This window comes from Mobula birostris, chromosome 11, assembly GCF_030028105.1.
Source record: "Mobula birostris isolate sMobBir1 chromosome 11, sMobBir1.hap1, whole genome shotgun sequence".
NCBI lineage: Eukaryota > Metazoa > Chordata > Chondrichthyes > Myliobatiformes > Myliobatidae > Mobula > Mobula birostris.
Window position 1 is genome coordinate 38423383 of NC_092380.1, and position 26648 is coordinate 38450030.

At 44.8% G+C, this 26648-nt stretch overlaps 1 protein-coding gene across 1 annotated transcript in view; it reads right to left on the reverse strand.

Annotated features, from left to right (window-relative positions):
• Positions 1–313: 313 nt before the first annotated feature.
• The window catches only part of LOC140204662 (intestinal mucin-like protein), a 35614-nt gene continuing 9279 nt past the window's right edge, over positions 314–26648 (reverse strand). The window contains exons 9-13 of the mRNA XM_072271355.1: positions 26516–26614; positions 18283–18411; positions 18156–18195; positions 8333–8450; positions 314–616 (exon numbers count right to left, since the gene is read on the reverse strand). Coding sequence (XP_072127456.1) covers positions 421–616; positions 8333–8450; positions 18156–18195; positions 18283–18411; positions 26516–26614 — 582 coding nt within the window. The 3' untranslated portion in view covers positions 314–420. The remainder of the gene's footprint in view (positions 617–8332; positions 8451–18155; positions 18196–18282; positions 18412–26515; positions 26615–26648) is intronic.

Genomic DNA, 26648 nt, shown 5'->3' on the forward strand with positions numbered 1-26648 from the left:
ATTGTTGATCATTATTGCAAACACAAGGAAATAAAAGATTTTTTTGGTAATCAAAATGAATGCAGAAACACTAAAGATGAGATGGCACTTCATTCACAGGTGGCCTGACTGTGGGAGGTTATTAATGGCCAAGAAAAAAACATATTATCCCATTACTCAGCAAATACATGAGTGGTTCTGTAACTCAGACAGAAGCTCAGAAATAAAGTTTAATTTCTTTCTGGCTTAATGGGCCCTATAGAATGGATTGAAAAAATTATGAATAAACCACATTATAATGTCTATTTAAAGAAGGTTGAAACAGTGTCTTAGTGTCACATCTCATAAATATTTTCTACTGTAAGTTCTAATTGATTTTTGATGGTTACCAAGGAAACCTTTGCCCTTATTCTTTTTCTGTAGTATTCTGTGGGCCACATCCTAAGCCTGAGGCTCTGCCAATTGCTTTGTGAGGCGTTCACATTCTGTTGATACACAGCCACACTTGGTTACGTAGGTGTAGGTAAACTCAGTTGTTGCACCACTTGGACACAATAAGGTGATATTTTTCTTGCTGGTTTCCAACTCCTGACAGCAGCTGCATTTGTGTGAAATCATGTTTGCTTCAGCAGAATACCTGTGTAAAACCAAGAGGAAAGAGTAGTCAGAATTCAAGTCTGCTTGAACAACTGATGATCAAATAATCCATTAGTACTATAAAATTGGTCTAGAAATTAGATCCATTACTGGCTCTTTTATGCACAAGTTATTTTTCACTATTTCTGGGTGAAATTACACCGAATAAGAAATTGTCCTGGTAAATCAGTTCACTGTTACTCTTAATGATTCTAACATTTTCTTGGTGCCAACTGTGCACCCAATGATATTCCAAATGCAAACTAGAGATTGTGGGTGAAACTCATGACTTTTGGTTTTGCCAAAAAAGCAGAGGGCACAGAATAGAAAATAGAATAGAATAGAAAATAATTTCTTTAGCTCAAGTGTGGTGAATCTGTGGAATTCATTGCCACAGATGGCTGTGGCCCAGGTCATAGGGATTTTGTTTTTGATTTGATGGGCCAAATGGCCTAATAATGCTCCTATGTCTTATGGTCTTACATTTAACCCAGTTTTCTATCTAAAACTTCACTCTTCCAAACTCTCTTCCACCGAGATGCAACACAGAGCGTCATAGGAAGTCATTCCTGCCTGTGGCCATCAAACTTTACAACTCCTCCCTTGGAGGGTCAGACACCCTGAGCCAATAGGCTGGTCCTGGACTTATTTCCTGGCATAATTTACATATTACTATTCAACTATTTATGGTTGTATTACTATTTAATCATTTAGGGTGCACCTGTAATGAAAACCAATTTTCCCCGGGATCAATAAAGTATGACTATGACTATGTTAACAGTGTGACAGAAGGATCTGCTCTAGTGCTGTAACTTCCCTGCAAGAATTCTTTATACATGTACTAAAGTTGCTTGTGCTGCACTTTCATCATTGTCAAATACACAAAATGTCAGCGGCCCTGTGGGACATCCTGGCTCTTACTCCAGTTCTCACATTATACATCTAACAGATGACTTGCTTCATTCCCCACGAACATTAATTAGAATGTGTAACTCTACCGCTGTTAGAGTGTGTGACCCTACCGCTGTTAGAGTGTGTAACTCTACCACTGTTAGAGTGAGTGAGTGTGTGGGTGGGAGTATTTGCTCACAGGGTGTGTGTGAAGCATCTAGTGCAGTAGTGTAGTAGTGCCTGTAGTTAGTGCACGCTGCATGCTGTATGCTGCATAGTGCTCTCTGCTTACAGCTATTGCCACTGGCTCGCCTTCTTAATAGAGGGTGAAAAGGGGAGCCGAGTGTGTAAGCCTCCTCCTGCCAGCACAGAGCCTCTCCACCACCAAGACTCCTGCAGTGCCTCCTCGGGGCCACACGCGGAAACTGGGTATCTTATGGTCCCAGGCTAAACTACAGGGAATCTCGGAGCAGCAGTCGACCCCAGAGACTGTGTGGGCACACCCTGGCGCCCGTCAACCACTATCCCAGCTATGGGCAAATAGCCCCACTGCCTTTGTAGTAAGTCTGTTGAGACAAGGCTCACCCTGACGGAAAAGCAATGCACTGGCGGCGCGCAATAGACAAAGGGCCTTAACAGACAAAGGATCCGGCAGCCTCCTGCAGCCAAGATGTGGGACTGGTTGTCCTGGGGTCACCCTTGCCAACAGGATTTACCTCATCATGGTGAAGATAGTGCTACTGGGAATGGCGCACCCCCTGTGGCACTTTAAAATCTTCCTTGCGCAGGTCTCCACCTCTGACCACGGTGAACAATACCTGGACTTTACCTTTGGTTGAAGTCTGATGGCGATGGGGCATCTGGCAACAGGAGCTGGTATGAGTGGACTGGGAGTTCCTAGTCAGAACCCTGCATGGCAGTGGCACAGGGTATTTGGTCGCTAGCAGCTGGATTGAGTGGCAGCTGTTTTCGGCAGACCTCTGTGCGACTGAGCAGTCCTATTTGGGAACCGCACTGCTCACCCCAATTGGGGAAGGGCCTAGAAAAGGTGGCCTAAAAATTGCCCATTCAATCACTCACCTGGATAGTGATTGAATGGGCCTATCGGTTTATTCCACTACTGCAGTCAAAATAAGAAGCAATATAACATAAAACTGGCAACGAGGAATGTAAGGACTCTCCTGGAATCGTATGGCATCTCTGACGGACCTCACCGGAGAACAGCCTTGATCGCTGCTGAGCTGAGGCGCTACAACATTGACATTGCTGCCCTGGGTGAGACCAGGCTCCTGAATGAAGGCTGTTTAACAGAGGAAGGGATGGGTTACACCTTCTTCTGGAAAGGTTTCTGCCCAGGTGGACAACATCTCCACGGAGTAGGATTGGCCATCAAGAACACCTTTCTACCAAGTCTCGCAGAAACACCTGTTGGCATTAGTGAAAGACATATGACCCTCCGTATCCCCCTGGCAAGTAAATGTTATGCCATGCTTCTCAGTGCCTATGCACCAACTTTGCCATCTGAGAACGAGGCCAAGGAATGCTTTTATTAGACATTGGATGAAGCTCTTTGCCAGATCCCTAAGAATGATAAAATCCTTTTGCTTGGGGACTTCAATGCTAGTGTGGGACAAAACAACAGGATATGGAGTGGAGTGCTAGGTAGGCGTGGTATTGGTAAGGTGAATGCAAATGGCATGAGGCTACTTACTCTTTGCTCTGAGCATAACCTTACTATAACCAACACCATCTTCCAGCAAAAGGCAAAATATAGGACCTCGTGGATGCACCCTCGCCCTAAACATTGGCACATGATTGACTTCATTATTGTGAGACGTAGTGACATCAAGGATGTTCTCATTACCCATGCCATGAGAGGTGCAGAGTGCTGGACTGACCACCGTATGATTATGGCCAAGCTCCATATGACAGTGCATCCCCTCCCCCCTCCGCAGCTGCAAAAACCCAATAAAAAACTGCTAAATTGCAACCGCCTGAGAAACACAGAAGCAAGAAGTGAATTTCGACACATCCTAGCTGAGAAACTAAGGGAGCTGGAACCTTGTCTGAGCTCAGAAAGTACCATGGAACAACAGTGGACCTATATCAGCTCTGCGCTCCATGAGGCAGCAGCCTAATCCATTGGCCATAAGAGCAGTAACCACCAAGACACCATCCAGAACTTGCTTAAGGACATGCACAAAGCACACTGGGCAACTTTAGACAACCCTTCATCCACCAGCAACAGGCAGCAATGGCAGGCAGCTCGGAGGAAAGTGCAAAAGGCAATATCGGCCGTACAAAATGAGTGGTGGACTGAAAAGGTACATGAAATCCAGTCCTTTGCCAATAATAATGACATGCATAATTTTTACAATGCTGTCAGAACCATCTACGGCCCAATAAATCGATGCGCTACTCCCCTAAAAACAGCAGATTGTCTAACACTTCTGAAGAATCAGAATGCCATTCTGCTGAGGTGGGCTGAGCATCTTAACACTCTGCTTAATCAGGACTCTGACGCAGACTCCACCATCCTGGATGAACTGCCTGAACTTCCTCCTATCCACGACCTTAGTCTACCACTAGCCTTCCAGGAGGTTCTATCAGCTGTCCATTCCCTTAAGAACAACAAGTCCTCCAGCACTGACAATATCCCTGCTGAGTTACTGAGGAATGAAGGGTACATGTGTATACGCACCCTCTACCAGTACATCACCAAGGCCTGGATGTATGAAAACATCCCACAGCAATGGAGAAATGCAAACTTCATTCTCATTTATAAGAATAAGGGTGACAAGGCTATCTGCGGCAATAGTAGGGTGGTAGGGGCATATCACTCCTTTCTTTTGCTGGAAAGGTCCTAGCTAAGGTGATGTTTTAGCGACTCATCAGCAACATCTCAGAGATCTGAATCGCAGTGTGGATTTAGGAAGAACAGGAGCACAATCGACATGATCTTCACAGCCCAGCAGCTTCAGGAAAAGTGTCGGGAACAACATCATTTTATGGCCTTTGTTGACCTCTCCAAAGCATTTGACACTGTGCAAAGAGAGCTCTTATGGGATGTCCTCCTCAGGTTTGGCTGTCCCAATAAATTTGTTAACATCCTCCGTCAGTTCCACGATGGGGTGACTGCTCGGGTGACTATAGGAGCACAAGAGTCCGAGCCCTTCCTTGTACACACAGGTGAGGCAGGGGTGTGTACTAACGCCAGTAACATCTTCCTCTTGTGTGTTACCAAGCTTCTCCACAATGAGATTAAAGACAGCAGCAGTGTGGCAGTGGACGTCAGATTAGATGGCAACCTCTTTGACAGAAGGAGGCTCCACGCAACCACCAACTCCGTAGAGAGCTGCAGTATGCAGACGACCGTGCTCTTGTGGCCCATACTCCGGAGGGTCTTCAGACTGTCCTTGCCGTGGCAGTGAGAGTGTACAGCAGGATGAGGCTGACTGTCAATACCACCAAGGCAGAAGTGGTTTGCCTATGGAGTACCACTCTACCTGCCTTCACTGTTGGTGATGAAAAGCTGTCAGTAGTGCCATCTTTCAAATATCTGGGGAGCATTCTCTCTGAGGATAGCGGTATTGACAATGACATCCAGAGCCGCATTAAACTGCTTTGGGAGACTTTGGTGTAGAGTCTTTCAGAACGGGAGCCGTATACCAAGCGGCCTGTGTCACCACCCTCCTTTATAGCTGTGAAACTTGGGTAACCTACAGCCATCACATCAAGTCTTTGGAGCGCTTCCACATAAGCTGCCTCTAGCGTATCCTGGGAATTACCTGGTGTGAGCGGGTATCTCACACTGAAATACTTGTAAAGACCAACTGCAGAAGTATTGAGGCCATGATCACCCAGCGTCAGCTGCAGTGGCTGGGGCACGTGATAAGGATGCCCCCATGTCAGCTACCCTGCAGAGTGTTATACAGCCAGCTACATCATGGTTGACGCTCAACTGGAGGGCTGAAGAAGCGCTATAAGGATCAGATGAAGAATGTTTTAAGGAAGTGCAAGATCAGCCCCGAGGACCTGGAGTGGCTGACAGTACCACTTGGCGACAGTTGTGCAGCGATGGGGTTCGTATTCCAGAGATGAAAAGAACAACCAGAAGAGAGCCAGGAGAAATGCAGCCATGGTTGCCACCACTACCACATATACATGTTCCACCTGCAACAGAGTTTGTGGGTCCAGTATAGGACTGTATAGTTATCAAAGATCTCACCGTTAAATGAGTGGACTCCGTCATCAGATTTTGATGGACATTCGAAGAAGTAGAGTGTGTGACCCTACCGCTGTTAGAAAGTGTGACCCTACCGCTATTGGAGTGTGTGACCCTACTGCTGTTGGAAGACTAACAACAGAATCTGGGACAAGATAACTAATGCAAAAATGAGGACAATGCAAACCCAAGTAAAAAAACTCTGAATCGAGAGTTGAGCTGATCTGCTGTAGACTACCTCAGATTTCAAATTCTTACTGATTACTCTCTTTTGCTTTCTAAAATGATTTTCCACTCTAGCAGTGACAGCATGCACAATGACGATACCAAAAGCACTAATTCAGGTTTTGTGGAAGCCAACCACAAACAAGAGTCTCTATTTTAAGGGTACTTCCAAAGGGATTGTGGGATATCTAAACCATCTAAACTCAGCTGCACTTCATGTTTACCCATTTTTTTTAATCTCGCCATTTCTCTGCCTTTAGTTGGTTTCTTTTGGGTAAATACACACATGCAACTCCAAACTCAAAGCTCTTCCCAGTAGTCTCACTGATCTTATCACTTTGTCCACACTGACAGCAAACTCTCATATTGTCAGAACTTTCATTGCAAGTAAGATGCTCCCCCTTGAATCAGCACTCGAATGCTCACTGTGTGTGGCTGTGTGTGTGTGTGTGTGTGCGCGCGCGTGCTCTGACTCCTTATTCTGCATTTTTGTTGGGCAGTTCGCAATAGGCAATTTAACCAATACTGGAGCACCCCAGGGAAGTGCATTGGGTTAACTAGGGAATATGCAAAGTACACATGGATAGCAACTGAGGCCAGGATCAAACCAGCTCCTCCAGATGAGGAAGAAAATGGCATGTTGGCTTATGTTGCAAGGGGTGGGAGCTGGTGTTGTTGCGGTTGCACCCGAAGGACTATGCACAAGTTTGGTCCCTGTTTTTGAGAAAGGATACATGAGGTAGGAGTCAGGCCAGAAGTAATATTCCAGAGGTGGGAGAGTTGTTTTGTCAGAGACGCTTAAAACATTAGGCCCACACTCTCTGGATGGAGTACAGAGCCTATTGAATCATAAAAGATCCCAAGGGATGTTGAGATGTGTTCAACAGCATTTTAAAACTGGAGGAGGACTAATATCCTTTTGTGAAAAGTTGCTCATGCTGCTCTGGGGGGGTTTAACCTAGAGCTGCAGGGGATGGGAACCAAAGTGCCAGGGCAGATAATTGAGTATTTTGGGGGAAAGTTGCTGTTAAGCCTAAATACAATGACAGGCATTAAAACATTCAGCATAATATAAATAATGTTCTGAGTTGTGCTTATTTCAGTGTTAGGTAAGGCAGATGAGCTTAGAGTGTGGATCAGAACCTGGAATTATGACATTGGAGCAATTTGTTAGACTTGATTGCAGGCAAGGCAGGACTAGCAGCTCAATGGCTCAAGGTTCTGTTGTTTTAGACATGATAGAGCAGGAGGGATTAAAGTGGGAAAGGTGGCATTATTAGTCAGGGAAAATGTCACGGCAGGGCTTGGACAGGACAGGCTGGAGAGCTTGTCTACAGTAGCTATACAGGTAGAACTAAAGAATAAGAAAGGAATGGGCACATTAATGAGATTATATTACAGACAACCAAATAGTCAGCAGGATTTGGAGGAGCAAATTTGTAGAGACATCACAGTTTGTTTTAAGAAACATAAGGTCGTTATAGTAGGTCATTTTAACTTTCCACATATTGACTGGGACTCTCATACTGTAAAATGACTAGATAGGATAGAATCTATGTTCAGCCAAGTTTCCTTCAACAGTACATAGAAGTCCCAACTAGAGGGAGTGTGATACTAGATCTCCTATTATGAAATGAGACAGGACAGGTGACCGCTTGCGTAGGGAAACACTTTTGATCAGCTGATCAAATTCCTTTAGTTTAAATGTAATTTTGGAGAAAGATAGGTCTTGTCCTTAGTTTGAGTTTCTAAATTGAAGAAAGGCCAATTCTGATGCTATCAGGAAGGACAATACTGCAAGTATGGATTGTGCCAGGATGTTTTCAGCAAACGAGGAGCTTGGTAAGTAAGAAGTCTTCAGAAGGGCAATTTTGAGAATACAGAGTTTGTATGTTCCTGTCAAAATAGGGAACCTTGGTTTTTGAGAGATATTGAGTAAGAAGAATTAGAAGAATAGTAGGAACAATTAAGTTACTTGAAGAGTATAAAAAATGCAAGGGAAATCAGAATCAAAAGGTGCAAGAAGTTGCTCTAGCAGGCAAGGTGAAGGAGAATTCCAAGGGCTTCAACAGATAAAATAAGAGCAAAAGGATAGCATGGAACAAAATTGGTCCTGTTGAATTTCACCATGGTCATGAAGCCAAAAGAGTTGGGGATCTTTTGCATCTGTATCGACTCAGAAGTTGGACACATTAACTGTATATGGATTAGAAGTTAAAGTAGATATTGTTAATCCTTTGCAACATCGGGGAATTAAGGTTCTGGGGAACTGACACAGAAAAGTGATGGGGTGTAGGGAAGACCACCCTGATCATATTGAATGGTGGTGCGGCAATTCTGGAGGTAAGGTTGCTGAGTTTTGCGGTTTATACGTACACTGAAGAGGTCATACAGTGGCCACCACAAGAGGTCATTGGCACTTGCTGTTTTGATTGACATCCCTGGTGAGTGATGTAGGTGATGTTCTTGGTAACACTGCATGCCTTTGGAGTACCTGAAAATGAATCAGAATTGAATTTGTTAAAGATCAGTGAACTTCAGTCAGATTTTCAAATTATTTCATCCATTGCAGGGAAGAGTTTTGTAATCAGAATATTATCTGATTTTATACTGGTTTGGTGCATTACTTTGTAGAGATTTAATTTGTGGAGAAGCATAAGAAATCCATTTCTCTTTCATTGATATCTACTCACACTGAGATCTTCTGGTAGCCCGGAGTGATGCAACTCCACAGAAAGGAAAGGTTATAGTGTCTTTGGAGCAGACTAGCAGTATTTATTTTGTTATAATTATCTCTCTCAATATCTTGGTTGAGATTTAATTAAAGGACAAGTACGAAAGTTGTTACAAGAATTGTTACAGTAATTATTACAAGAAGCTGAAGGGAAAAATACACACTGGGTACTATTACTAATGGCAGAACTCGTTTGCATTTAACAAAATACACAAGCTCTCAGTTATCTGAGGATCATGGGTCAATGTTATTTTTCAATCAAGATTTCTAAAACTGAAGATCTGGTTGTTATCATATAGCAGTATTTGGATCTTGATGTGTGCAAAATTGTCGGCACAGCTCCTGATACTTCAAAAATGCTTCATTATTTGTGCAGAGTCTTAGCTTCTACCTTTAATGAACTGCCTTTTGCATGACCACTCCTGAAATAGATTTGCACAACCTTATCTTTTTATAAGGGGTTTTCTTTCAACTAATCTTTCAATATTAATTACTTTCCTGTATTGAAAAAAATCACCAAAGTGTTACAATTAAAAAATGCACTTTCATAATAGTCTTGATAGTTTCACAGCCATTTAATAACTTGTAAACTGCATTCACTATTTTGAGGACAATTTGCATTCAACTGAGATATTGATCGATGTATAAATGTTGATCACATGTTTCATCAATAATGGCATTGGATATTTCAAATGAAAAAAACATTGCTGGGGATTGGGAATAGGCACCATTATATCCAAGTGTATGTTTTTACCACTGAAAGTCCTGGCCATGTTCGCTAACTGTTATTCATTGCACACATTGACCACGTGATATTGAGGAAATCAAGCACAAAATCTGAACAGACTCATGCTACTATGTTATGCCCACATTTTAACCTGCCTATGCTCAACATTAATCGCTGCTGTAACCGTGGTGAGATCTGTGATCTGTGCCAGAATGAATGCCTGATTGGGCAATCCACTTCACTAGTCCTTAACAGGGGCTTCATTCATCACTGTCTTCTGTGACAGGCCCCTGAAATGCAACAAGTTACTTTGTCCATAAGATATAGGAACAGAATTTGGCTATTTGGCCCATTGGTTACTCCCTGCCATTTTGCCATCCATTTTCCTTTCAGCACCTATATCCTGCCTTTTCCCTATAACCCTTCATGTCCTGACTAATTAGTAACCTGTCAAGCTTTGCCTTAAATACACATGAAGACTTGGCATCCACAGCTGCCTGAGGCAACAGATTCAACCAACACACACAAAATGCTGGAGGAACTCAGCAGGCTGAGCAGCATCTGTGGAAAAAAGTACAGTCGTCATTTCGGACTGAGACCCTTCATCAGGACTGGAGAAAAAAGGCTGACGAGTAGATTTAAAAGACGGGGGAAGGGGAGAGAGAAGCACCAGGTGATAGATGAAACCTGGCCATGGAGGGATGAAGTAAAGAGCTGGGAAGTTGATTGATGAAAGAGACAGAAGACAGAGCTTGACTGAAGTTGCAAGGGAATGGGAAGTGGAATTAAAATGGATGTCCACTGATAGATCCTGCTTGTTCTGGCAGTGTAGATGCTTGGTGAAGTGTTCTCCCAATCTACATCAGGTCTCACGATATACAGGAGGCCACATTGGGAGCACCGAACACAGTAAATGACCCCAGCAGACTCACAGGTGAAGTGCTGCTTCACCTGGAAGGACTGTTTAGGGCCCTGAATGGTAGTGCGGAAGGAGGTGTAGGGTCAGGTATAGCACTTGTTCCGCTTGCAAGGATAAGTTCCAGGAGGGAGATCAGTGGGGAGGGACGAGTAGACAAAGGAGTCGCATAGGGGGCGATTCCTGCGGAAAGCAGAAAGGTCAGGGGGAGGGAAAGATGTGCTTGGTGGTGGGATCCCTTTGGAGGTGGTGGAGGTTTTGGAGATTTACCAATCTCTGACCAAAGAAAACACAAAATACTCTGCTGATGCTGGGGTCAAAGCAACACACACAACATGTTGGAGGAACTCAGCAGGTCGGGCAGCATCTGTGGAAATGAGCAGTCAACGTTTCGGGCTGAGACCCTTCATCAGGACTGAAGAGGGAGGGGGCACGGGCCCTATAAAGAAGGTGGGGGGAGGGTGGGAAGGAGAAGGCTGGTAGGTGCCAGGTGAAAAACCAATAAGGGGAAAGATCAAGGGGTGGGGGAGGGGAAGCAGGGAGGGGATAGGCAGGAAAGTTGAAGAAGGAATAGGGGAGTCTCGGCCCCTTGGCATGAACATTGAATTCTCCAACTTCCGGTAATTCCCTCCCCCTCCCTTGCCCCATCCCAGTTTCACTCTGCCCCTTCCTCCAGCTGCCTATCACCTCCCTCATGGTTCTGCCTCCCTCTATTGTACTTTCCTTCTTCACCTTTCCTGCCTATCCCCTCCCCTACCCCTTGATCTTTCCCCTTACTGGTTTTTCACCTGGCACCCACCAGCCTTCTCCTTCCCACCCTCCCCCCACCTTCTTTATAGGGCCCCTGCCCCCTCTCTCCAGTCCTGATGAAGGGTCTCGGACCAAGACGTTGACTGTTCGTTTCCACGGATGCTGCTCGTCCTGCTGGGTTCCTCCAGTGTGTTGTGCGTGTTGCTCTGGCCAAAGAAATTTCTCTACACCTCTGTTCTTAAAAGGATGTTCCTCTTTACTGAGGCTGTTTCCTGGTCCTATACTACCTCATCATAGGAAACATCCTCTCCACATCTACACTATCAAGGCCTTTCAACATTCGATAGGTTTCAATGAGATCCCCTCATTATTCTTCTGAATTTCAGGCCCAGAGCCATCAAACGCTCCTCATATGATAAGTCTTTCAATTCCAGAATAATTTTTTCAGAATAATAATTTTCCAGAATAATAATATTTATGAACCACCTTTGAATCCTCTCCAATGTCAGCACATCCTTTCTTAGACAAGGGGCCCAAACAGTACACATTACTCTGTGAGGCCTCACCAGTGCTTTATAAAGACTCAACCTTACACCTTTGCTTTCATATTCTCTTCCTCTTAAAATGAATGTTATTGCATTTGCCTTCCTCCCTACTGACTCAACCTACACGTTAACCCAAGTCACTTTGCAGCTCAGATTTTTGAATTTTCTCTCCATGTAGACAATATTTCTTTGACCAAAGTGCATGACCATACACTTCCTGACATTGTATTCCATCAGCCACTGCTTTGCCCAATCTCCTAAACTGGTAAAGTCCTTCTACAACAGGGGTTTCCAACCTTCATTATGTCAGCACTCAGTACCATTAACAGAAGGGTCCTCGGACCCTAGGTCAGAACTCCTGTTCCACAACCTCACTGCTTCCTCAACACGACCCTTTATCTTCATATTGTCTACAAACTTGACCACAAAACCATCAATTCTGCCATCCAAATCATTGACATATGACGTAAAAAGAAGTGGTCCTAACATGGACCCCTGTGAAACACCACTAGACATGGGTCGCCATTCAGAAAAGGCTCACTTTACTTCCACTCTTTGCATCCTACAAATCAGCCAATACTCTATCCACATGAGCAACTTTCTTGTAACACCATGAGCTCTTAACATGTTAAGCAGCCTTATGTGTGGCACCTTGTCAAAGACCTTCTGAAAATCGAAGTTCACAACATCCATCAAATTATCCTTTGTCTATCCTCTTTGGTATTTCTTCAAAGAATTCCAACAGATTTGTTTGCACAATGTTCCCTTAAAAAAACATGATGGGGGATTCATTTGTTCAGGGAACGGACAGCAGGTTCTGAGGGCGAGAACAAGATTCGCAGATGGTATGTTGCCTCCCGAGTACCAGGGTCAGAGATATCTTGGCTTGAGTCCTCTGCATTCTTAAATGGGAGGGTGAACAGTTAGAAGTCATGATCCATGTAGATGCCAATGATATGGGTAGGATGAGTGACAAGGTTTAGCATAGAGTTCAGGGAATTACATGCTAAGTTAAAGGGCAGGACCTCAGGCTTGTGATCTCAGGATTGCTACCTGTGCCACGCGCTAGTGAGGTTAAAACTAGGAAGATTATACATTTTGATACGTGGCTAAGTAGTTGTGTATCGGTGGGGGGGGGGGCATAAAATTTTTGGATCATTGGGCTCTCTTCCAGGGAAGGTGGGGACTGGACGGAGACTAATTTCCTAGCAGAAAGATTTGTTAATGCTGCACGGTGGGGTTTAAACTGAAGTTGCAAGGGGATGGGAACCAGAGTGCCAGAAGAGTTCGTGGAGAAATTGTGGAGGCCTCAGACAAAGTTAGGAATCAAAAGGTTATGCATTGTGTAACTAGTGTCCTGGGGTGTATGGGGTGTCAGGGAGGGGTAGCAGCTCTGGTGGGGGAACATGTCGCAACCTTTTCAAGGCGGTTAGTCCATCTTTGGTCCCCACCTGGCACTCAGCTCTCACCTGTGGCTCCTCGTAGCTGTTTGCATGCAACAGCGGCCACACCCAGGGCAATGGCTTTGACAAGCCGGCTAAACCAGGTGAGGGTAGCCGACGGGTCTCAAACCCTCGGTGAGATAGAGAGTTGTCTATCCCAGCTTGTGAAGACAGACTCCGGCGGATTGAGCAGATGAGACCAATGGAAGGTCCAACAGTCAAGAAGGCGGTCTCTGCAAGCGTCTTGGAATGTGTAGAGCAGGACAAGACACAGAAGACATCCTGGTCATCCACTGCGCCTAGTCCCACCTCCAGCCGTCTTGACTCTGTCTTGGCACTGGATCCAGATGGGAATTGGGAAGAGAGAGTGAGGCTGACGCTGCGCAACTCTCCCTCACTTAATCCAAATCACACGCTAGTCTCGACACCATTATAATGGTATCAAGGTTCTCATCCACGTCGACGATGGACGAACACAGTGTCCTGAGCTGCAAATACTTCAATGCAAGAAGTATCATAGGAAAGGCAGATAATATTGCTGAGAATGAGGTAGCTGCTTTACAAACAGAGGCAATGTGTAGTAAGGAGAGGCTGTTGATAGGGCAAAATTGCAGTCAACATGAGTTGCAATGTAAAAGGCAGACAAATTCGAAAAAGGTGAATACAGTACTGAAGGTCTTGTACTGATGGTCTTGTACAGATCAATGGCTGGAATTTCTGGAAGCAATTTGGAAGGGACAGGATATATACATCCCAAAAAGGAAGATGTATTTTAAAGGAAAGATGACACAACCATGGCTGCCAAGAGAATTCAAAGCCAGAGGAGGTATATAATAGAGCAAAAATTAATGGGAAGTTAGAGGATTGGGAAGTTTTTAAAAACCAACAGAAGATGACAAAAGAAGTCATTAAGAAGGTAAGGATGGTATATGAAAGTGAACTAGCTAATAATATTAAAGAAGATACCAAAAGTTTCTTCAAATACGAAAGAGAGGTGAGAGTGGATATTGGAGAACTGGAAAATGACGCTGGAGAGGTAGCAATGGGGGGACAAGGAAATGGCTGATGAATTGAATAAATATTTTGCATCAATCTTCATTGTGGAAGGTATTAGCAGTATGGTGGAAGTTCCAGGTGTCAGGGGGCATGAAGTGTGTGAATTTACCATAACTACAGAGAAGTCTCTTTGGAAACTGAAAGGTCTGAAGGTAGATAAAGTCACCTGGACCAGATGGTGTAAACCCCAGGGTTCAGAAGAGGTGACTGAAGAGATTGTGAAGGCATTAGTAATGATCTTTCAAGAATCATTAGATTCTGGAATGGTTCCAGAAGACTGGAAAATTGCAAATATCACTCAACTCTTCAAAAAGGAAGAGAAGCAGAAGAAAGGAAACTATAGGCCAGTTAATCTGTCCTCAGTGATTTGGAAGATGTTGGGGTCGATTATTAAATATGAGATCTCAGAGTACTTGGAGACACATGATAAAATGGGCTATCATCACAATGCTTTCCTCAAGGGAAAATCTTATCGACAAATCAGCTGGAATTCTTTGAAGAAATAACAAGCGGGATAGACAAAGGAGAATTGGTTGATATTGTGTACTTGGGTTTTCAGAAGGCCTTTGACAGGGTGCCACACATGAGGCTGTTTAACAAGCTATAAGTATTTGGTTTTACAGGAAAGATTATCTAGAATGGATAAAGCAGTGACTGATTGGCAGGAGGCAAAGAGTGGGAATAAAGGGAGCCTTTTCTGGCTTGCTGCTGGTGACTAGTGGATTTCCACAAGGGTCTGTGTTGGGACCAATTCTTTTTATGTCAATAATTTGAATGATGGAATGATGGAATTGATGGTTTTGTTGTAAAGTTTGTAGATGATAGGTGGAGGGGAAAGTAGTTCTAAGGAAGTTGAGAGGCTCCAGAAGGACTTAGACAGATTAGGAGAATCAGGCAAAGAAATGGCAGGTTAAATACAGTGTTGGTAAGTGTATGGTCCTACACTTTGGTAGAAGAAATGCAAGGATTGACTATTTTCTATATGGAGAGAAAATGCAAAAAACTGAGGCGCAAAGGGACTTGGGAGTCCTTGTGCAGGATTCCCTAAAGGTAATTTGCAGGTTGAGTCTGTGCTGAGGAAGGTGAATGTGATGTTCACATTCAAGAGTGCTAGAACATAAAAGCAAGGATGTAATGTTGAAATTTTATAAAGCACTGGTGAGGCCTCACTTGGAGTATTGTGAGTAGTTTTGGGCCTTGGAAAGGATGTGCTGAAACTGGAGGAGGTTCAAAGAAATTTGCGAAATTGATTCCAGGGTTGAGTGGCTTGTCGTATGAAGAGTGTTTGATGGCTCTGAGCCTGTATTCACTGGAATGCTGAAGAATGAGGGTTGACTTCATTGAAATCTATTGAATGGTGAAACGCCTTGATACAGTGGTTATAGATGGATGTTTCCTGTGGTAGGAGTAAGAGCAAGACAGCTTCAGTAGAGGGGTGCCCTTCTTGAACAGAGATGAGGAGTAATTTCTTTAGCCAGAGAATGCTGAATCTGTGGAATTCTTTGCTTCAGGTAGCCGTGGAGGCCAAGTCTTTATGTATATTTAAGTCAGAGGTTGATACATTCTTGATTAGTCAGGGCATGAAGGGATACGGGGAGAAGGCAGGAGATTGGGGCTGAGAAGAAAATTGGATCAGCCATGAAGAAATGATGGAGTAGACTCGATGGGTTAAATAGTGTAATTCTGCTCCTATATCTTATGGCCCAAAACATCCTTGCACACTGAGGTCAGACTAACTGACCTTTAATTTCCTTTGTTCTGCCTCTCTCCATCTTGAAGAGTGAAGTAACATATACAATTTTCCAGTCCCCTGGAACTATGTTGCAATCAATTGTTGAAATAGCATTACTAATGCCTTCACAATCTCTCCAGCCTTCTCTCTTAGAACCCTGGGGTGTACACCATCTGGTCCAGGTGATTTATCTACCTTCAGACCTTTCAGTTTCTAATGCATCTTCTCTCTATTAATGGTATCTTTCTTCATTACTGCCCTGATCCTCTCAAACTTTCAGCATTATGCTAGTGTCCACCACAGTGAAGAATGACGCAAAATGCTTATTCAGTCTGTCCTTGTCCCCCATTACGACCTTTACAGCATTATTTTCCAATGGTCTACTATCTATTCTCACCTCTCTTTTACTCTTTATATATCTGAAGAAACTTTTGGTATTCTCTTTAATATTATTGGCTAGCTTATCATAGTCCATCTTTTCTCTCTTTATGACTTTTTTAGTTGCCTTCTGTTGGTTTTTAAAAGCTTCCCAATCCTCTAGCTTCCCACTAATTTTTGTTCCATTATATTTTCTTTCTTCAGTTTTTATGGTGGCTTTGACTTCCCTTGTCAGCCACTATTTTCATCCTGCCTTTAGAATACTTCTTCTTTAGGATATATCTTCTTTAGGTGTACAAGATAATGAGAGGCATTGATCGTGTGGATAGTCAGAGGCTTTTCCCCAGGGCTGAAATGGCTAGCACGAGAGGTGCTTAGAAGTAGGTACAGAGGAGATGTCAGGGGTAAGTTTTTTATGCAGAAAGTGGTGAGTGCGTGGGATGGGCTGCTGGCGGCGATGGTGGAGGCGGAAACAATAGGGTCTTTTAAGAGACTCCTGGATGGCTACATGGAGCTTAGAAAAATAGAGGGCTATGGGTAAAGCCTAGGTAGTTCTAAGGTAGGGATATGTTTGGCACAGCTTTGTGGGCCGAAGGGCCTGTATTGTGCTGTATGTTTTCTATGTTTCTATATCTATCCTGTGCCCTCCGAATTTCTCCCGGAAACTCCAGCCACTGCTGCTCAGTCATCAGCCCTACTAATGTCCCCTTTGGCCAGCTCCTCTCTTATATCTCTGTAATTCCTTTTACTCCACTGTAACATAGAAACATAGAAAATAGGTGCAGGAGTATGCCTTTCGGCCCTTCGAGCCTGCACCGCCATTCAGTATGATCATGGCTGATCATCCAACTTAGAACCCTGTACCAGCCTTCCCCCCATACCCCCAGATCCCTTTAGCCACAAGGGCCATATCTAACTCCCTCTTAAATATAGCCAATGAACTGGCCTCAACTGTTTCCTGTGGCAGAGAATTCCACAGATTCACCACTCTTTGTGTGAAGAAGTTTTTTCCTAATCTCGATCCTAAAAGGCTTCCCCTTTACCCTCAAGCTGTGACCCCTCGTTCTGGACTTCCCCAACATTGGGAACAATCTTCCTGCATCTAGCCTGTCCAATCCCTTTAGGATTTTGTATGTTTCAATAAGATCCCCCCTCAATCTTCTAAATTCCAACGAGTATAAGCCTAGTCGATCCAGTCTTTCATCATACGAAAGTCCTGCCATCCCAGGAATCAATCTAGTGAACCTTCTGATACATGTAACACTGATACATCTGACTCTAGTTTCTCCCTCTCAAAATTTTGGGGAATTCTATGATCACTGTCCCCTAAGCGTTTCTTTATCTTAAGCTTTGTAATCAATTCTGGTTCACTGCATAACATTCAATCCAGAACAGTTGATTCCCTGGTGGGCTCAACCACAAGCTGCTCTACAAAGCTATCTCGTTCAAGTGGTCTAACTCAACTGTTTCACTCTGTCAGGACTTGCCTTTTGTCTGCAACTTCCTGTCACAAATTCAAGGTGATGCCTCAGATATGAAATGCATCTGAATTGCTCTGACAGTGTGTTGAAGATGTGTGTGTGTGTGAGGATCACACTCATTGAGAATGTATGCCCTGAAGTGGCTCTATGGATTGCTGAGCTCAGCAGTATCAATGATTATTCAGGATTATTGGATATCTAAAAACATCTGCCTAACAAATGCCTTTACTTTTACCAGTGAAATACAGAACCTAGGGCAGTCTGGAGTAACAGTCTGAAGGTCATATGAACTTTCATGAGCTTATGTTTTTGTAATTGAGCTAGGACTAAGTTAATTGCAATAACTTCATCCAGAATTTACAAACCACATTTATGTTAGAGTACTTCACAATTCAATAGTAGGGAGATATTTTATAATAGTCTAAGTCAAGTACTTACATGTTTGACAACAGCCATCAGAATCCATATGTATTGTTCCCTGTCACAGAAAATAAATCATTAAAAACAAGCATATTTGGAGGCATTGAATAGATATTAATTCATTATCTGTATGTTTTGAACTTACGGGCTCACAGTTATCGTAATCTAGGGGTGGGCACCATTGGTTATAGATGTTTGGAACAAAGTGTCCCCTTATTTTCTCACATTCATACATAGTGCAGTTGTTTTTTCCATCTGGCATTTTCTTTCCAGGCTGTGCAATAACAGAAAAGAAAAGAGTTTTAAATGGGAAATAACATAACATTTTGGAGCTTTGGACTTCAATGTAAAATTCCCTCTCCTTCATTTGCTCACTTTCACCCTGGCCCTCACATACCAAACATTAAATGATACTAAAAAACAATGAGTACACGTTAATATATGAATGCTATTCATTAAAAGACTAGTTACAGTATTTGTTCAGCTCAGTTTTTTGTATTATCCATCTGCTCAGGACAAATGCTGCAGAACAGAAATTTGATTTTGGAAGTGAATAGTTGGAGTAAAATACATAGAAAATAAAAGCTAAAATTTGGTCAAGTCTATGATGGAATATCAAAGGTGAGGAAAGAAATATGAATTACTATGTTTCTCTATATCCTAATCCAAATATCCATTCCATTTACACTCCGAAAAGTCACAAATCCAGCATTATCCCTGCTTTTCTGGTCTGTCGAATAAATTGATGTCTCCCAGTGTATTGTGTACCCTTATTACAACACATGTATTTCCATCTCCCTGTAACGTTGCTATTTGGGGCCCTGTGCTAAGTCTTCATTCCATTCAAACTGATTCCACTTCCACTGAAAACCCTAAGAGCTGGAAAACCGAAAAAAAAACACAAAAAGCTAGTGATATTTAAAAGGTCAGGCAGTACGTATTATGGAAAGTGAAACTGTTCATGTCCTAGATCAAAGGCCCTTCAGCAAGACAGTAGAAGAGACAAAATAGAACTGCATTTTGACAAACAGAATATCTGTGATTGGGTGAATCTGGGTTGGCATGGTGACAATCTATTCATTGGGTTAACAAGGAGAGGGAGAGAGAATATGTAAACTGTGAAATGTGGAGCCATGGACAATCTCCAGCAGATCAGGTCATGCCTGAGCCAATGGCACTCTGTGATTGATGGGCATTTCCCCATTCCCAAAGTCCTGTGGCCAGTCACCATGACTTGCCCCTGGCGTGTGGGTGAGTCAAAGAATTATAGGGTCATACAACATGCAAACATGTCTTTAGGTCCAACTGACCCACGCTAACCAAGGTATCTAATCCAAGCGAGTCCAATTTTCCTATAACCTTCTCATCCTTTCCATATTCCTGTCTAACTATCTAATTGTTATTGTAACTGCCTCGACTATTTTCTCTGGTTGCTCATTCCACACACATACTAACATATGCATAACGATGTAGCTATTATAACTTTCTTCTAACACCTAAAACCTATGCCTTCTAGTTCTTGATTCGCTACCCTGAGAAAAGGGCATCCTACCTATGACCCTCATGAGATCACTCGTCAGTCTCATACACTCCAAGGAATAAAGTCTTAGCCTGTCCAAACTCTCTCTATAACTTGGTTCCTCAAGCCATATCAACATCCTTGTAAACTTTTTCTACACTCTTTTCAGTTTATTAAACATTTTTCCTACAGCAGAGCACACAGAACTAAGCAGAATACTCCAAGTGAGATCTCATTTTTGAGATGAGACTCTGGGAGAAGTTGGTAGAATTTGGTAAGAATAGACTAGGTTAGTGTAGTTTTATTGTAAATGGGGGTTTGATGCCTGCCGTGGACTTGGAGAGGCAGAAAGCCTGTTTTCATGTTCTAGCTCTCTATCAGGAACTTCTGATAAATCACCATAAGAATGCTCGACACCAGGGGTTTCCAACCTTCTTTATGCCATGGACCCCTGCCATTAACCAAAGGGTCTGTGGACCCCAGGATTGGAATTGCTGCGGGTCTAGACCGAAGTAGTCAACGCATAAGTGCAATTCAGGTGGGATTTACATTTGTGTTCATTACTGAAACCCATCAATGACTTTAGGGAGTCCACCAAATTCACAGTTCCCACACTGAGAGATACCTGGACAAATGAAAATGCAGCCTGGCTCTCTCATAGTTTTAGAGTGGTGGGGGGGGGGGGGATGCTGGTAGGGCTTCTCATGGGACATGTTCAAAGAGCTTCCTTCCACAATGACTCATAGAAACACAGAAAACCTACAGCACAATACAGGCCCTTTGGCCCACAAAGGTGTACCGAACATGTCCTTACCTTAGAAATTACCTAGGGTTACCCATAACCCTCTATTTTTCTGAGCTCCATGTACTTGTCCAGGAGTCTCTTAAAAGACCCTATTGTAACCACCTCCACCACCGTCGCAGGCAGCCCATTCCATGCACTCACCACTCTCTGCGTAAAAAAACTTACCCCTGACATCTCCTGTGTACCTACTTCCAAGCATCTTAAAACTGTGCCCTCTCATACTAGCCCTGGGAAAAGGCTTCTGACTATCCACACGATCAGTGCCTCTCATCATCTCATACACCTCTATCAGGTCATCTCTCATTCTCCAGCGCTCCAAGGAAAAAGGCCGAGTTCACTCAACCTATTCTCATAAGGCATGCTCCCTGATCCAGTCCTTGTAAATCTCCTCTGCACCCTTGCTATGGTTTCCACATCCTTCCTGTGGTGAGGCGACCAGAATTGAGCACAGTACTCTGAGTGGGGTATGGCCAGGGTCCTATATAGCTGCAACATTACCTTTCGGTTCCTAAACTCAATCCCACGATTGATGAAGGCCAATTGTATGCCTTCTTAACCACTGAGTCAACACGTGCAGCAGCTTTGAGTGTCCTATGGACTCAGACCCCAAGATCCCTCTGATCTTCCACAGTTGTTGGAGTACTAGATGGAAGAACATCCATATGGTAAACCATGTATATAGGTTGTAACTGGGTTACCTGTCTGGACACGCCCCTCTGCTGACTGCTCCTGTGGCTCCTCCCACAGACTCCTGAATAAAGGCGATTGTGTCACTGCTCCTCCCTCAGTCCAGGACCGATATTCAGCATGGACGTGGGTCCATTTACTGTTAATAAAAGCCTTTCAGTACTTACTCTACTTCCAGTCTTTTGGAGTAATTGATAGTTCATCAATTTTATTAACAGTAATTTTAAAGCATGGAACACGTTCTAAGACCCGACAAGCTAGACCTCGACCCGTAAACACCTGGAGCCGGAACCCCTTTCGAATTCTGGCTGGCCTGCTTTGAATCATACTTGGAGAAGATTGAAGTGACTGAGTCCGCCGCGAAGTGCAGAGTTCTCCTCTCCAAGGCCAGTCCACGGGTCTACTGAATGATTAGAGACCAGCCGAGCTACAATGGCACGATGAGTGCCCTCAGAAGACAATATCGGTGGCCAGTAAACACCGTCTATGCGTGACATTGCTTGGCGATGCGGCAGCAGTGGCCCGGAGAGTTGAGCACTGAATTCGTCCGGGCCCTACTGACACTCGTGCGGGCCTGTGATTGCCAGGAGCTGACGGCCAAAGAGCATGCGGAGCTCCTAGTAAGAGACACCTTCGTCACAGGGACCAGGTCAGTGCATGTGCGCCAGGGGATGCTGGAACACGCCGATTTTACCTTACGTTCGGCTATTGAGCTGGCCGACACGCTGGAGGCCGCTCTGCACAACTCTGAGGCTCTCCAGGCATGCGATCTCCCGACGGCCTCGTGGACGCAGCAGACCCTGCAAGACGCTGGCGAATCGACCACCGCTGCTGCCAGTCGCGATCCGCAAAGTGCTACTTCTGCAGACTCGAGAAGCACCCCTGGAAACGCTGCCCGGCCCGAGAAGCTACCTGCTCCAGCTGTGGAAAGAAGGGCCACTTCGCCAAGGCCTGTAAGTCCAAACCGCAAGCGGGATTGAGTAGCGCCGTGTGCGAGGCATGTGGGTTGCCATCTTGCCTACACTCCACCACCATGTGCGAGACATAGGGGCGGCCATCTTGGTCGGCGCCACCTCACACCGCCTACGACCTATGGGTGCTCACCAGGCACCCCACCGCGCCGGACCAAAACAGCGACTCAACTCTGGCCTCCATGACCCTCGACCAAAGCGCTCTCCACCAGCTCGCAAGGTCAATGATGGACATCCTGGTGGAGGGGTGCAGGACAAGCTGCCTGTTTGACACGGGCAGCACAGAGAGTTTTATCCACCCAGACATGGTGCAGCATTGCAGACTTGCGATATGGCTGGTAAGCCGGAGGGTTGCCATGGCTTCCGGGTCGCATACAGCAGACATCCGGGAGGAGTTGTGTAGTGACGCTAGTGGTGCAGGGCACAGAATATAGAGACTTTACATTGCTGGTCATGCCTCAACTGTACGTCCCTGTGCTATTGGGGCTCAACTTCCAGAGCCACCTGAAAAGCGTGACAATGGAGTATGACTGGCCCCTCCCACCAATCACTGTCAGAAATCCTCAGTTTTGTAGGAATACGTCACATACCCCACTACTGACTACCTCCACACACTGACCCGCACATCCCACCCAACACCATGCCACAGCCGCACTACGGACACCACTTGTGGCCTCTCCACCCTCAAGATCCCTCCCACACAGCTGTTTGCCAACCTGACCTCCAACTGTAAACCTGTGGCAACTAAAAGCTGGAGGTACAGCGCGGGGGACAGAGCCTTCATTAAATCGGAGGTGCAGCGGCTGCTCAGGGAGGGGGTCATTGAGGCAAGCACAAGTCCTTGGAGGGCACAGGTGGTCGTTGTTTGGAACGAGGAGAAAAATAGGATGGTCGTGGACTATAGCCAGACCATCAATAGGTCCATGCAGCTCAATGCTTACCCTCTACCCCGCATCGTGGATATGGTCAATCAGATAGCACAATGCAATGTGTACTCGACCATAGACCTAAAATCCGCTTACCATCAGCTCCCATCCGTCGGGATGACCGCCCTTACACTGCCTTCGAGGTGGACGGCAGGCTTTATCACTTCCTGCGCGTCCCCTTCGGTGTCACGAATGGTGTATCTGTCTTCCAGAGGGAAATGGACCAGATGGTGGACCAGTACCAACTGAAGGCCACGTTCCCATATCTGGATAACATCACCATCTGCGGTCACGACCGGCAGGATCACGACAACAACCTCCGAAAATTTTTCCAAGCAACCAGAGCTTTCAATCTCACCCATAACAAGGACAAGTGTGTGTTCAGAACCACCCGACTTGCTTTCCTTGGGTGTGTCGTGGAAAATGGAGTCATTGGCCCTGACCCCAACTGTATGCATCCCCTGTTGGAACTCACTCTTCCCAACACCCTCAGAGTCCTCAAAAGGTGCCTGGGCTTCTTTTCATATTATGCCCAATGGGTCTCTAACTACGCAGACAAGACCTGCCTCCTGGTAAAGTCCACCACATTTCCCCTCTCAGCTGAAGCCCGCGTGGCCTTCAGCTGCATAAAAGGGGATATTGCCAAAGCAGCAACGCATGCGGTGGACAAGACAATTCCCTTACAAGTAGAGAGTGACGCCTCTGACTTCGCGCTCGCTGCTAACCTCAACCAGATGGGAAGACCATGGCGTTCTTCTCCCGTACCCTTCAAGGCCCTGAAATTCGGCACTCCGCGTTGGAGAAAGAGGCCCAGGCCATAGTGGAAACTATTAGGCACTGGAGGCACTATCTCGCCGGCAAAAAGCTCACCCTCCTGACTGACCAGCGCTCAGTCGCATTCATGTTTAGTAACCAACAGTGGGGCAAAATCAAAAATAATAAAATTCTGAGGTGGCGAATTGAACTCTCCACCTACAACTATGACATCATGTACAGGCCTGGGAAGCTAAATGAGCCCTCCGATGCCCTATCCCGGGGAATGTGCGCCAGCACGCACATCGACCGGCTATATGCCCTACATGCAGATCTTTGCCACCCGCGGGTCACCCGGCTTTTCCACTTCATGAAAGCCCAGAACCTGCCTTACTCTCTTGAGGAGATCAGGACGATGACCAGGGACTGCCAAGTCTGTGCAGAGTGCAAACCGCACTTGTATTGACCAAAAAGGCACAACTAATCAGGGCCGCCCGCCCCTTTGAGCGACTGAGTGTTGACTTTAAGGGCCCCCTTTCCTCCACCGACTGCAATGTGTACTTTCTTAACGTAATCGATGAGTACTCGCGGTTCCCCTTCGCCATCCCCTGCCCCGATACCACTACCATGTCAGTCATAAAAGCCCTGCGCAAGCTCTTCACTCTGTTCGGATACCCATGCTATATCTGCAGTGACAGAGGGTCCTCGTTTATGAGTGACGAGCTGCGCCAATACCTGCTGGCTAGGGGTATTGCAACTAGTAGGACCATGAGCTATAATCCCTGGGGCAAAGGACAAGTGGAGAAGGAGAATGCCACAGTGTGGAAGGCCACACTCTTAGCCCTCAGGTTAAGAGGACTGCCGCTGGCAGGAGAAACTTCCCGAGGCACTCCACTCCATCCGCTCCCTGTTATGCACGTCCACCAATGCCGCCCCTCATGAGTGACTCTTTTCTTTTCCCAGGAAGTCGACCACCGGGACAACCCTACCAAATTGGCTGACATCCCGGGGGCCAGTGCTGCTCCGGAAACATGCGAGGAGCAATAAATACTCCCCGATGGTCGAGAGGGTTCACTTACTTCATGCGAACCCCCAGTGAGCCTACATGGTTTTATCTGATGGGCGGGAGGACACGGTCTCCATCCGCGACCTGGCGCCCGCAGGAGCACCGGGCCCCTACCCCGAACACTCCATAGTGACTATTAACCCCGTACCCACCGATATATATATCCATGAGACACCGCGCACTCCAAGCCCTACACAGACACCACACGACACTCCGATACCCGGTGGGACGCACACGCACGAGGGATTACTGACGCCTAACATGCTGACACCTCAAGTCAGGCCGGAGCCAGCACAACCACCGTTGCCGGTACAATCACCACCGGTGCTACGTGGATCACAGCGACGGACTCGACCACCTGATAGTCTTGACCTGTAAGTATACTTGTTTTAAATATTGTCAATCACTTCACCCCGCGGGACTCTCCTTTTTTTTTTACAAAGGAGGGGTGAATGTGGTAAACCATGTATATAGGTTGTAACTGGGCTACCTGTCTGGATACGCCCCTCTGCTGACTGCTCCTGTGGCTCCTCCCACAGACCCCTGAATAAAGGCGATTGTGTCACTGCTCCTCCCTCAGTCTAGGACAGATATTGTGCATGGACGTGGATCCATTTACTGTTAATAAAAGCCTTTCAGTATTTACTCTACTTGGTCTTTTGGAGTAATTGATAGTGCATCAATCCAATAATCCATAGAATCCATCCATTGAGAACTAGCCAAGTACCAACATGCTGTATAATCAGATTTTAATGTACCTCATTTTAGAGGCTGCATTCTCTACGAAGTCCAATAAAACTATTAAAGACAATTTCCTTTTCATAATGCCTGTTTCACTATGTTCTCTATATCTGTCTGCTGCTTCCTTTATAACAGATTCTACATTTTACAGATTATTGCTGTTAGGTTAATTTTCCACCTTTCTTTAGTAAAGATACTACTTTGGCTGTTTTCTACCACACTGGCACCTTATAGAGATTTGTAAATTTGGAAAATCACAATCAACGCATCCACTATCTCTGTGATCATTTCTTTTCAAGATCCATTATATCCTCAGACTTTGAAGACTGGCAGCCTTTGTCCTATTAGTTTTTTGAACCCTTAAGGAACAGTGATTATACTCGATTTCCCTGATATTCTACTACTGTTGGCTATTTCTAGTGTTTTCTACATTTTTTTCCTTTTCGTAAACTATTTATTCAGCATATCTGCCATTTTTTTATTCCCCTGATAATTCCAGAATTTTAACTGGTAAGGAAGTAATAATTACATTATATCTTTTTTTATAGATATAATTGAAGAAGCTCCTATTTTCTGCTTTCATATTTGCTTTTGGTCCCAAATGTACTTAATGAACTGGTCTCTAACACTAGCTTTGCTACTTTGGTTTGCCTAATCTGTGTAAAGCTTAAGGGTACTCATGATTATTGTAGCAACTACCTTAAACCATCATAGATACTGAAATACACTTTGCTGAACTTTGGGTGGGGGGGAAGGGGGCGCTATAGACATCTTTCTTTTCTTCATCCTAACGATTCTACATCTTGGTCTTCTAAATCAAGTTAATTTATTTCTAGTTCATCTTTTCCTCACATACTTTAGCAGATGAAAATAATTATGGTAATCAACTTTCAATGTGTGTAATACATACCTGAAGAATAATTGGTGGTTTGTTTGGCATTTCAATTATACAGGAAACCTGTGTACAATTTCCACAACATTGTCCTTCCTTCATCTTATACTCAAAGCCCTGAGGAAGACATCAATAATTAGTCTCCTTTCTT